The sequence below is a fragment of the Biomphalaria glabrata genome, chromosome 1, assembly GCF_947242115.1.
Source record: "Biomphalaria glabrata chromosome 1, xgBioGlab47.1, whole genome shotgun sequence".
In the NCBI taxonomy this organism is placed as follows: domain Eukaryota; kingdom Metazoa; phylum Mollusca; class Gastropoda; family Planorbidae; genus Biomphalaria; species Biomphalaria glabrata.
The window spans coordinates 11,321,999-11,335,102 of NC_074711.1; the positions used below are offsets into that span (position 1 = coordinate 11,321,999).

The 13,104-nt window shown below is 30.8% G+C and overlaps 2 protein-coding genes across 11 annotated transcripts in view; one reads left to right on the top strand and one right to left on the bottom strand.

The window, feature by feature from the left end:
• Positions 1-4,497, top strand: part of LOC106078511 (uncharacterized) — a 42,622-nt gene extending 38,125 nt beyond the window's left edge. For all 9 annotated transcript variants that reach the window (XM_056021904.1, XM_056021914.1, XM_056021889.1 and 6 more), the window contains one exon: positions 1,368-4,497. In XM_056021904.1, coding sequence (XP_055877879.1) covers positions 1,368-1,546 — 179 coding nt within the window. In that variant the 3' untranslated portion in view covers positions 1,547-4,497. The remainder of the gene's footprint in view (positions 1-1,367) is intronic.
• Positions 2,509-11,307, bottom strand: LOC106078512 (glycosylated lysosomal membrane protein A-like). 2 transcript variants are annotated; one of them, XM_056021962.1, is made up of 7 exons: positions 11,158-11,307; positions 9,199-9,504; positions 7,945-8,160; positions 7,364-7,594; positions 6,642-6,934; positions 5,164-5,362; positions 2,509-2,768 (listed from the first exon to the last, which is right to left on the bottom strand). In XM_056021962.1, the coding sequence occupies exons 1-7, from the start codon at positions 11,236-11,238 to the stop codon at positions 2,760-2,762; spliced, it is 1,335 nt and encodes a 444-aa protein (XP_055877937.1). In that variant the 5' UTR covers positions 11,239-11,307; the 3' UTR covers positions 2,509-2,759. The 2 variants fall into 2 exon arrangements, with proteins under 2 accessions (XP_055877937.1, XP_055877928.1); XM_056021953.1 differs by having other exon boundaries at positions 2,509-2,771.
• Positions 11,308-13,104: the final 1,797 nt, after the last annotated feature.

Sequence of the window (13,104 nt, forward strand, 5' to 3'; positions counted from 1 at the left end):
AAACTGCAGAGCACCTGATGTCATTACTTCAAGTAGTAAATTTTATTTGGGTAGTATAGAGGAAATGCCCAGTGATGGTCCTGAGTATTATGAAAAATTAGAGAATTGTTTGAGTTTTGCATCCACATGTAAAAGTTGGAACATCAAAACTAGATCAAACTCATTGTGTGAACCTCTTTATAAAGTAACAGAAATAATAAATGAATACAATTCAGATGAAGACTATGAACTAATTCCTGGTGAGACAAAGCCAATAAATGCTTCAAGTGACACTTCCTTAGATTCATCTAGTTCTCAAGAATTGTATGATGTTTTAGAAGACAAAACACAGTCTCACTATATGAGAGTAAAGAATTCCAATAAATGTGGACTGGAAAATATTCCTGTAATAGAAATTACAAAATCACCTCGGCCTACTTCCATATATTCATTATATGGAACCTACACGGAGGTTGCTGATCAATCAGCCACTTCAGCATTGAACAGCATGACAGATAACTATGTATCTATTATTGCTAATGATGAGGACATCAGAGCTGCCAGAATGGCTCGAGGAAGTTTCAGTGCACCATGCACAAATAAAGTTAGCAATGTTAAAATGAAGAGGAGCAAATCTGATCTTGGCAGAACTCTGTCCTCGCAAGGTGAAACATTTCTAGCTGTGGATGAAGGTTTTTCGCTCTATTCTAACTTTAAAAGTTTTTTTTTTATTTGCATAAAAGCTATTTTTCAAATTTGTATGTGGGTATTCTACCTACTTTATTGACTTTTTTTTCTTGTATAGGTGATGGCTATATTTGTTTTGTTATTCTTTCTTTTTTATAACATCAATTTTTTAAATTTATTTTTGTCTCATGCATGCCTAATCTAATTTTTTTTTTACATGTCAATGATTATGGAAGTGATTATTAACAAAATTAAAACATCTTTGTGACAGTTAATTAAAATTTTACTGCTCTTTTCTGATAGCCTTGTTGGTGTTGACAAAATTCATAGCCACTGATAGCCTTGTTTATATTGATAGTTACTTACAGCCTTGTTTATATTGATAGTCACTTATAGCCTTGTTGATATTGATAGTCACAGCCTTGTTGATATTGATAGTCACTTATAGTCTTCTTGATATTGATAGTCACTTATAGTCTTGTTGATATTGATAGTCACTTACAGCCTTGTTGATATTGATAGTCACTTATAGCCTTGTTGATATTGATAGTCACTTACAGCCTTGTTGATATTGATAAGTCACTTATAGCCTTGTTGATATTGATAGTCATTTATAGCCTTGTTGATTAAAGTGATAGTCACAGGTTTATTCTATTATTGGCTTCAACACATATTCAAGGTCTTTCTTTTTTTTTTTTCAGAGATGTTTAAGAAAAGGCTTGAGGGTCTTCTAGGTCCATCACCTCGACTGTCTGGAGCAAGCTTATCTCAGTCTGTCAGCCAACTTCCTACAACAAACGGTGGCACAGGATACACTTCAAGTAATGAACATTATCAAAACATCCCATCTGCTCAAAGTCAAATGAACTTGCGCAAATAAAATGTAGACTACTTATTACCAGGAGCTATTGAGGTTCTTCGCCCAATGTTAGCATAAAGAGACTGAAATAAAAAAAAAGAAATCAATCTTTTGCTAAATTGAAGCCTGCTAAGAAATAATATTTAATTTCTTATTTTATTCAGTTGCAATGTTAAAATTGTAAGTAGTTGTGGCCCACTCATGTAAATATTCAGTGTAAATAATCACAAAGTCTTATGTTTTGTTTTGATGATGATTCAGTGCATGACACAAGTATGGGCTAACATTGTATTTCAGTGTGCTATAAAAGAACCATGCTGAAAACAAAAACTCGGTTGGCCACAAAAGAATTGAAGGCCTTGTATTGGCTTCAAAGCATTCAAGCAAAGCAAGTCATTTTTTTTTTAAGGACATGACATGCACAAATAGCAGCTATTAAATGTAAATAATTCAAAAGCATTAGATTGGATGGAACCAATTATGAATGTGTGAAATCTGTAAGAGTAGTGTGAACCACATTTGTGCAATCTTTTGTGAAGGATTTTTCTTCTGTGATAATGTATATTTAACTCTTTATAAGATTAGAACAAAATTATCATATTATAAAATGTGGCATAACCTGAACTTGTTTTTATATTTTAATCTGTTTTTAAAACTCGACTGGTGATTGGATGTTTGTGTTGAAATGTAAAATATTGAAATAAATTAGAACATGAAACATACTTATGAGACTTCATTATTTCTTTTACTTAATGATGAATATGTAAAAAAAACAAAACACCACACTGAGCATAAAACAAACTCTGATATATTATTATTGGAAAAAATTGCCTGGAAATGTTTATAGTTTTGTGAGCACAATTTTGTTTTGCAAATGTTTCTCAACTCACAGATTCCTGAATTGTGTGAACAGATTTATATAAAATTTAATTACACATAATGACATTTAAAAATAATATTTATATAATAAAGTAAAATTTAAAAAATTGACATAATTTATTTTTATTAAGATGACAGATAACAAAACCAATAGCAATAAATGATACAAAAACATGTAATAACATTGTAATCAGCATTTTTATTAAATACTCTTACATACAATTTTTAATATCATTTACCCAAACACTATATTTCCTTTCTTGCTTCAATATACAACAAATCAATGTTGTAAAGAAATGAATAGTTCGCAACATTTTCTTCTTTTTTAAGTTTTTGTTGTTTCTGATGATACACATCAATCACTCTGCTGGAGAAATAAATAAAACACGCATAAAATTATAATCTTAAATATTAAAAAGAATAATCTAGTTATAAACATTCCTAAAAGCAATACGAATGCAATCTCCACACAATTATTGTACATTGAGAAACTATGAGTTTACTTAAAGGACTGTTTTGACCTGGAGACCAAATTGTCAGCAAAGCATGTTGGTGGTGGGAAAGCTTCAAACAATTGTATTTGCAGTTGGAAGAACAAATTCACCTACATGCAATATTTACTGAATAGGTTCATTAGCTAGTTGCTTGTTTTAATCATGTAAAAATTAGAAAATTTAAAATATTAGGATCTATATGCAAGATGACAGTAGATGATTAAGCTGTAAGGTTTAAAAATAAATATATTTACAATTTTGTGTCATCGAGACAAAACTTTGTACAAAATGTGAGGATGAGTTTAAAAGATTTGTGCACAATGGGAAGACATCCATAGGATTGAATCTCAGGATGGAGAAAGATGAAGAAAAACTATACAAATGGTTAAACAAAATCAGTTTTAACACTAGCAATTGGTAGAATTGATAACAAAGGCAAAAATTCACCTACATTGCTTTGATAAATGTTGTTACTCTAGTCAAATATGAATATTCCTCTTTTATAAAATATAGAAATAAGAGATAGTAACTACACAAACATACAATTATGTATTTAAGCATATCATATGCCTTGAACCCAACAGTAGCCAATAGAATGAGATGAAAGAACAAGGGCATAGAAAAAAAAAATATATATTACATTTGGAAACATGATGAGCTATACTTTTCTTTTTCCCTTCCGGAATAGTGCACAAGATCAAGATAGCTAACTTTTAAGTAAAAGATAAATCATTGTTCGTATCTTATCTGAGAACACCTACTTTTACACTAACTTAAAGCAGACACCTATGGACTGAACTAAATTGATTGGTTATGTCAATGACTGATTTAAGCATTGAAAATTGACTAATTTTAGCAATATAAATATTAATCACCATAGTTCAAAGATAAACTATTTAAAAAAGCCTATGTATCACAAGTAGTAGATTGTAAATTAGAGTAAAGCTGCTTTATTTTTTATTTTTATAGCTTTATAAAGGCTACACCTAGAAAAAACAAACAACAGAAAACATCTGTAAAGTCGCCATCCATTTGTCAATAAAAACATATGTTGTATTGTTTCACTATGCATAGTTAGAAAAAAAAAATCAGATGTCAAATAGTGGTGGGGTAGGTATGGAGAAACAATTTTTTTCCCTAACTACAAACAGCTTATAAATCACAGAGAATGTTATGTATTTAAAAAATGTTTTCATCTAATTCTTTCATTTCAGGCATTTTCTGGTCACATATGAGCTGAACTACCATTTGGATGAGAAAAGAATGGACTATTTGCCGTATCCATGTTGCAGTAATATTTCAAAATGTAAGCATGGTCAATGCTATAAATAAGATGAAGCAACGGCAGAGGAAAGCAGACTTAATACATCCATCAAAATAAAGACGCATTGATACAATATTGTGAGGGTATTTATGTGGGGGAGAAAAGGGGGTTCTCGATAAAACAGCTTTACTCTCTACTTAAGATTTTTTTTTTAAATAGAAAATAAAAAAAAAAGCAAAATTACAGATAAAATACACACTGATAAATAAAGTCTTGTATGAAAATGTTAAGTTTACGATAAAATAAAATAACAAAAATCTCTGGGCAAACAATTTTTTTTAAAAAAAGTCTCACAACTAGAACTAAATACCAAATCTGAAAGCACATGTTTGTCATTCGTCAAAATACAGACACTTACAATAAGACAATAAGCTTTATAATAAGCAAATATTTTTTACATTGTCAAACAAAATTTTTAATTTTAACTAAAAAAACATTTATGGAATGAAAGTATTATATAATATAAAGCTTGTAATACAAGAAAAATTAAACAAGGAATAAGGAAAAAAAAAACCAAATAACTTAACAAATAATTTACAACCAATTTATTATTCAATTTTTATCATTAAAAAAGAACATTTTTTATTTTCAGCTTCCAATTCATGTAATATGCAACATAAACGTCAAAATGTCAAGTTTGATGCCCTACATGATTTAGTGATAAAAAGTACTGAGGTATTAATGCAAACCTTAAAATATTTGATTTAATTATTCTTTACAAAAATGAAATTATAATAATTTGTCTTTAAAAGAAAAAAAACAACCCAAAAAGACTATAAAAAAATTAATTATAATAGTTTCATGTTTAAGTTTACACAGAATACTATAGAGCAAGCAATTGAAGGCTAAAAAAAAAAAACAACACTTGCTAGAACAGGAGATAGGGATTAATACAACGATAGGTGAAAAGGTTATTAAGAATTAATCACTATTTAGTTGACCTGCGTATAGTTTCTATTTATTGATCCAGCATTGATTGGTTCATATCCTGATGACCGCTTGCGCATTTTTCTAATGATACTGTATATACCTCCAACTATAATGATCAACACAGGTAACCCAAGCCCAGCAGATATGGTGATGATTACAGTTATAGATATGGAATCCGCTGGAGGTGTGCCGTAACCTATGGCAGCAGTCCTGGTAATAGAAACAATTTTCTATAAAACAAAACAATTCAGGAAAAACTATAATATAAAATAAAATGTTTTTTTTAATGAAATTATCTTTTAGAAAATCTTAACAATCATTTTTAAAAATTCTAAAAAGAAATAAAAAATATTAATATCCAAAGTGCATATAACAGTTTACAATGAAATAAAATTAAAAAAAAAAAACAACTAGGCAAAATTTTAGTTTTAAATTGTTTTTTTTTTAAATTAAATAATTTTCCATTAATAACCATAAATTGACTGAAGTCCTCAATAAACTAAAAGAATAGCTTTTTAAAATAAATATACAAGAAACTAAGGTGAAACCTAAATCACCAATGATAGTCTGGTTATTGTTTGCCGATGAAAAATGAGAGGTGGGGAGGAGTTTAAAAAAGAATGACCAGTGTTTCCCCTCATAAACTATAAATTACAGATTTTCCTTCTTAGCAGAAGATAATTATATTACATCCTGTGTGTGTCCATGTGTCAATCTAGTCAAGCATGCTAATTGAGACCTAAACTCTGCCAAGTCATTAGTTTCCCTGGATGATTCAGGCAATCTGTTCCATGCTCTAATAACACTAGGGAAGAAGGAGCACTTGTAGAAATTTGTCATTGCATATGGAAGAAGGAATGTGCCTTTATATTTGTGTCTTTCTGAGTATTTTTTAGGTTGTGTTTTTGTATGTGATAATTATGGTTCAGTGTTTTAAGTTTTATTGCTACTTTACTTTTTAGTTTTCTGTTCTGAAGTGTTTCTAAGTTTAGTGATTTCAGAGTTTTACTAATGGCATTACTCTCGTCAAATATGAATATTCATCTTTTATAAATCTCATGGCTCTAATTGTGTCTGTTCTCTATCTTTTCTTGAGTAGATGATGCATAATATTATGTTGATCTAACCAAGGTTAAATAGCATATAAGTTAAAGTTCCTGGTTACTTTGCAATAATTTCTTTTATTGCTTAGTTTGAATTTTTAATAATCTCATTAATATGTGTATTCCATTAACTTTTCATTTATTATAACACCAAGGCATTTTGAGTTTTTAGCCTGAGTAAGTAATGTAACTTATCATGGCAGTAGAGGATACTTAAAGTTGATTTGAGTGAAATATATACAATAGGTACACTTGACATTGTGTTGTGGTATGTCCTTCTGTCTTCATTGTTACGCTGCAGTCCTGCTGGAAATTTGGGGTAGGATGTAATAATCTTCATTTCTGAAACAATGTTCAAAACTAATTAAACAAAACAAACAACTTACCATGCTGTATAATTGTTCTTGATGTAGAAACCATCTTTTGGAAGACCAAAAGAAATGTTTGCCATACGTTTAACAGTCTTTCCATTCCAAAGAGACTCATTAAATACTGCTAAGAGAACAGTATTGTTCAACAATTTTGCAGAAGAAGAAGATTTATCCACATTTTTCAAATCAGAGTGTTCCACTTTTGTTGCTGTATTACGGCCCCTGGGTAGAGATATGTAGGAAACTGGCTTCCACTGGAAGAATCCTGAAATATGACTTTGTTTGGGATTTGTCAGCCAATCAATAATCTGTAAAAAAAAAATAAAAATAAAAACAAATATACATAATATACCCAGAAGCAAGGAAAGGGACATCAGAAAATAGCATTTCTTGATGTTCATTAGACCCTTCTTTAAAATGAACGTGAAACTTTATTAGTTGCACCCAAACACATAGAGAAAAATTCTAAAAACAAAACTTATTTACATCTTTAAAACTTCATTATTAGATTATGTGAAGATGTCAGTGGTCAAAGAAGTGAGATGTATGTATAGAAAAGGAATGGCAAAATAAAAATTGAAATAAGTTTAGGAAACAGTATGAATACAGACAGCTGGTTATTAAAAGGTAGATACCAATATATGCTAAACCTTTTTTTTATATTTTTTTTTTAATATGTTGTTATATTTTTTTTTAAATTTAAGTTAATGATACAAGTTACAAGAAAAAAAAGTTACCTCAAAAACACCTGGAGTGTATTCATCATCAATCGACTTAGTCAAGTCCACAGACATGTCCGCAGACGCTGCTTCATTAGACAAGCTAACCACAACTACCTCAAGGGCAAACCTTGAATTGTTGAAAGATGGAGTGTAGTTGGCTATCACAAAGTCAAACATTGTTTCATTGGCTATATAAAGCATTCTGGGTAAATCTGATGCTCTTCCATTGTCATGTTTTACTGAAAACTAAAATATTCAAACATCCTTATAATTTAATTAATTTAACATTAATTTTTTACATCTTTTTTTTCAAAATTAGGTTTTGTTTTTAACACATTTATTTTAAATAAAAAATTGGAGACATCAGGTTTTCAATTTAAAAAAAACAGATTTACATAAGATATTGCAAATATTATTATTAATTATTTTTGATGTTCTTTTTCTCATCAAACATCTAGACAATTACAAAATATAATTTGTGAGTGCAGTGTTGAGATTTTAAGTTAAAAAACAACAAATCACTTAAATTACAAAATATTTTTTTTTTGCGATAATTCAAGAAGACTTATCCAGTCTACTAATGAACATAAACTTACTGCAAAACTGATGCTACCATTACGTGTTTCATTTGTCTTGATCATAACATCAGAAGTGGAGTTAAAGACAAATGTATTTGTGGAGGCATTTACTTTTAAATCATCACTACTCCAATGAAACATGCTGAAATCTCTTATATTCCAGCTAGTTAGGTTCAGATGTTTCTCACAATAATCTAGATCTGCTGAGTCATCTGTGTCATCATACTCAAGAAGCTGTAGACGATACATTACATTTTAATACGAAATTCTCATTATTATTTTATTTCACTTTTCAGTGTTATTGGCAAAGTGCAGAAGAAATGTTTCTAGCTGTAAAGCATGACAGCTTCTTCATACAAAAATAATGTTAGGTCTTATTTACTTTTCACCTGATGCCTCGGAACTGAATGTACTCAATACCAAGCATTATTTAACTCTTTCTCTCCTCATTGACGACCATAGTTGATTTTACCCCATTCTGCAGCCTAATCAACAATATTATCGTCAATGTTTAAAAAGTCAGTTGTTTTGTTTTCTTTTCAGCCAATATGTTTAAAAATACTTATAAATTTAAGCTTGAATAGTTTTTTTTTGGAATGTGTTTTTACCAAAAACAATATTTTTAAAGAATGGGGGCTAAAAAAAGGCTCTATTTTTCTATATTAATTTTTTTATAGGTTGGTGACATTGGATAGTGAACTCAAGAAAATTAATTTAAATGTTTTATAAATGTTATATGCCAGTATTAAGTTTTGAGAAAACATGAATCATACAAAATACTTTTAGTTCAATATGGATCATAAAATATTGCCTACATCTAGTCTAGGATATAGTTCTAAAGAGACTTATCCACAGTCTAAGTTTTTATTTTTAAAATTCCATTATCCTAAATAAATTTATGAACATCAATTTGTTTAATCTAAAAAAAGATGTGATCTCTCCTTTAATTCTATACCAAGTATAATATTTTCTGATAACAAACAAAAAAAGTTTTAAAGTTTAATCATAACAGGGTAGTGAAATTAGTATGAAAAAATTAATAATTCCATTGGAACGTGGAAAATAATTATGGAGAGAAAGCGTTAATTTAGTTCTCTTAACATTTAACCGTTAAGCTTCCAGCCAACTGCCATCCGCTTCTGTTTTACAAGCGATTTGGGCTAAGACTTAATAATCTTCATTTATACAGAAATTAAACAAAACAGAAAAGAATGTAACAACCGATTTTTAGAATGCTATCTAGCTTGTTTTAACAAAGAAAGGAATACAAACCCGAGTAAAAACAACAGCAAACTTGTACTCAATATTAGGCTGTGGATCACTAAAAGTGATGGCACCATCAATTAGAGAGTTATTATACTGTAAGAGCTTTTCCCAATTAAAGGTCAAATTGGCATTTACATTGGTCGTTCTTAGCACTACAACTGAAGGCCCTCCAATAGTGCTAAAAACATAGTGCAAGTTGTCATTGGATTCAGAAGATGCTTTCACATAAATCACAATGGAACCATTTTGTTTTGCTTCATTACATATTGTTTCATTGTACTTCTCACAATCTGGCCAAGACCAAGTTTTTAACTGTAGAAGAAAAAAAATATCAGAGCTTTAGTATCATGAGCTATAATCTTTGTAACTTACATTCACAGTTCTGATTCATGTGACTTGGGTTCAAGCGTGTAGAGTTGTGATGTGTTCTACCCCAGATAAAGAATTATCTAGGATTCATTGAGAAAGTCGAGTGTCTAGCAGAGTAATAAGATAATGTTACACTGGTGAGCATCCAGAAAAGTACAACTGGACAAACCAAAATCTACAAAACTGTTAAGAGAAATACATCATGCATAGAGAATACTTATAAATAATTCAAATGAAATAATACATTGTCCAGAGACTAGTGATCATTGATGCTGTGCGTGTTTGTTTGCATTGTTCGGATGTTCCTTCAGAATCAAAGATTATTACATCCTACATCAAACCTCCTGCTGGTGTCAGACAAGGTTCAAACCTAAAGTTATTAATAGCACATATACCATTAGTAAGATAGTTTAGACTACTCTTCTCTCTAGACTAGACTCTACTCTTTAGAGATCTAGATCTAGTCTAGTAGATTTATTTTAAGATTATAGTTAACATAGAATCTAAGATTAATCTTAAATCTAGCCCATAGCCTTAGGCTTAGATTGACCCCGAAAGTGTTAATAAAGATAAAATCAATGATGTTTTTATACCAATGCACTTTGAATATAAATATAAGTAAAAAATATTGTCTTCTGGTGAAAATGAAACTAAAGTTAAAGAAATGGATGATGCACAATAGCCTGAATAGGAATGGACTAGTTTCGCTATAATCATCAAAATAAAGGCGAATTTTAAAAAATACAGTGTGATGTTTGATAAGTATCTTAAGTTAACATAAAAATGAAGGTGTTCCAATGGCATCAGTTACTCTATCTAGACACTAGTCTAGTTTGTGATAGTTATAGAATCTCTGTCATTACATTCAGTTGTAGTCTCACAGTCTTATGACTATGAGTCTAGTAACCTAGTAAAATCTAGTTTGAGATAGATCTATTCTAGAATCTATGATCCACTCACTACTGTCACTACTGACAAACTATTGAAACTACTATGACTATACTTTTGACTATAGTCACTGAATATCGTCTAGACTACTATATTTAATAATATTACCATATAGCCATATATATTATATATACTTATAGATTGAGATACTGGTCTGATGTAGGCCTATTGAATACTCACATAACTCAGTCAGAAGAGAAGGCATACTCAGTGCCACAGTAACTCACTACTGTCGAGTGTCGTAGACTCATTTTGTTAAAGATTTTATAAATTTATAGCCATAGCCATAGTGGATTAGTGGGCATAGTCTCGTACTGAACTGATTTTACTGATTAACTGATCTATCTAAATCTAACTCTAGTGACCTAGTCAATCTAGTCTAGCAGTCTAGTGCTAAGTGACGGTCTAGTTAAGTCTAGTAACTAGTTTGTAGTTTAGAGTAGACTCTTCCTGAGTCTAAACTACTCTAAATAGTCTAAATTAGTCTAAACGACTAAGTCTAAGTCAGTCAAAGTCAGAGTTATTAGAGTTATTTAAATTAATTTTTTTTTAGTTCTGGTTTAAACACAAAAGATAAAGAAGACATAGATCTAAATCGGTTGTGTATCTAGAATACATAAGAAAACACTTAAATAGACTTTGACTTACATCTCGTTTCTCTATATCACAAAAGACAAACGTTAATATAGAAGCCAAGATAAATACTTTCATGGTGGGGAAGGCCGCCATCTTTTTCAACCATATGACTTGATCATGTGACAAAAAGTCATTTTTGTTTCCCTTGTATTATTTTATAGTTGGGTTCTTGTCACCTAAATCTGGGTATAAAAGATGAATCAAGATTAGGGTTACCATACGGCAATGTAGAACATGTCCTGGCAAGCATTGGCCTAAGATATGAAAATGTCAGGCTTTTACTCTTTTTTTTTTTTTTACATCAAAATTGATGCATTGTCATGTAGCCTATACAGTAAGCCTACCCAGTGGCTTCACTATCATCTGTGTCAACCAATGCGGTTAGCACAGGGTGTAACTTCCATCAACTCTCCCCACCCTTTAAAAAAAGAATCCCATATAAAAACCTTTTTTTCCCCATTTTATTTGTGAGCTAATTACACACAGTCGTTGATTGTTACACCATTGTAAGACGAGTGTCAATTATATTTTTATATTTCTTTCTTTAAGAAATTTTATAAATAGCTTTTACATAGATTTAACAAATAAGTTTATTAAAATTAGAAACAGACTTAACATCAAATGAACGTCAGTCATTCGTGAAGATCTTTGGCTAATCATGTCCAATTTTGTTGCTCAGACCTATTCCTAACAATGGTGCGCCTATTTCATGATGTCATGCAAACACGTCTAAAACAACGGAGACCACTCTAAGCCTTTTCCTATCTCAAATGGAGTGAAGCAGTGCTATGTGCTAGCCCCAACACTATTCAGCTTGATATTTACCACCTTGCTGAAAGATGCCTTCCGCAAAGAAAGCAAAGAAAGCGCTGGAGTTGACACTCGATATCGCACTGACGCAAGCCTGTTCAGTGTTCAAAGACTAAAGGCAAAAAAAAAAAAAAAAAAAAATTAAATTTTGACTGCATCAGAGACCTGCTATGCTGCAATGCACACATGACAGTGCCTTCAAAAGAGCTTGTTCCTTTTTGCTAACGGCCTCAGCATTAGAATAAAAAGACAGAAGAGTTTAACCAACCGCCTCCAAATAAATCAGTCACAGAGCTAGACATTCTACATGGCCAAAAAACTATAGTTTCACCAACCGCCTCCAAATAAATCAGTCACAGAGCTGGACATTCTACATGGCCAAAAAACTATAGTTTCACCAACCGCCTCCAAATAAATCAGTCACAGAGCTAGACATTCTACATGGCCAAAAAACTATAGTTTCACCAACCGCCTCCAAATAAATCAGTCACAGAACTAGACATTCTACATGGCCAAAACACTATAGTTTGAGAAACGCTGATCTAGATGTATATTATATGAAGTGAATAAGCATACTTAAGCTAGCTACAGTCATTTATTTTGTCTGATTTTACAAAAGGGATTTTCCCCTCCGACGAGTAACACCACTGGGTCCACCTAAAGCAATAGGGCGTTGATATTAAAGATGTTCAGTTGTTTGACCACCTTTGCTTTTTGTTTTGTGCGTTACTTTTATTATCTAGTTTAATAAATATATTTAGTTATATAAAAAAAATCAATGCATAGTTTTGATATATTCATGTTACTTCCCTTTCATAATTTTTTTTTATACAATTTCAACTAGAAAATTCAAGTGTGTTACATTTGTACCTTGAATGGATGATAGACACATGTGATTGATAAGTTATACCATCCTGCCGCCTTGTTAAACAGTAACGCAATACTAACGCAATGCTCAAGGAATTCGGTGATTGTAGTTTTTCGATAGTTTAAAGTTTTTTGTTTTTTTTAAAAACGTAACGTAAAAGTATAGTCATGTTATGAAGTGTGTGTGTGTGTGTGTCCAGGGTGACGATGATGAGAGTTTTTTGTGGTCTGTCTGTCCGTTCGTCCGTCCCGTTTAGAGCTCGTAAACTAGAAAAGATATTG

Excerpts from the sequence above, each read along its gene's own strand:
- LOC106078512 (XM_056021953.1), bottom strand. The coding sequence starts at position 11,238 with ATGGCGGCCTTCCCCACCATGAAAGTATTTATCTTGGCTTCTATATTA. Across the intron at positions 8,161-9,198 it reads TTGCTGTTGTTTTTACTCGG|CTTCTTGAGTATGATGACAC; the intron begins GTTTGTATTCCT and ends TATCGTCTACAG. Across the intron at positions 7,595-7,944 it reads ATGGTAGCATCAGTTTTGCA|TTTTCAGTAAAACATGACAA; the intron begins GTAAGTTTATGT and ends TGAATATTTTAG.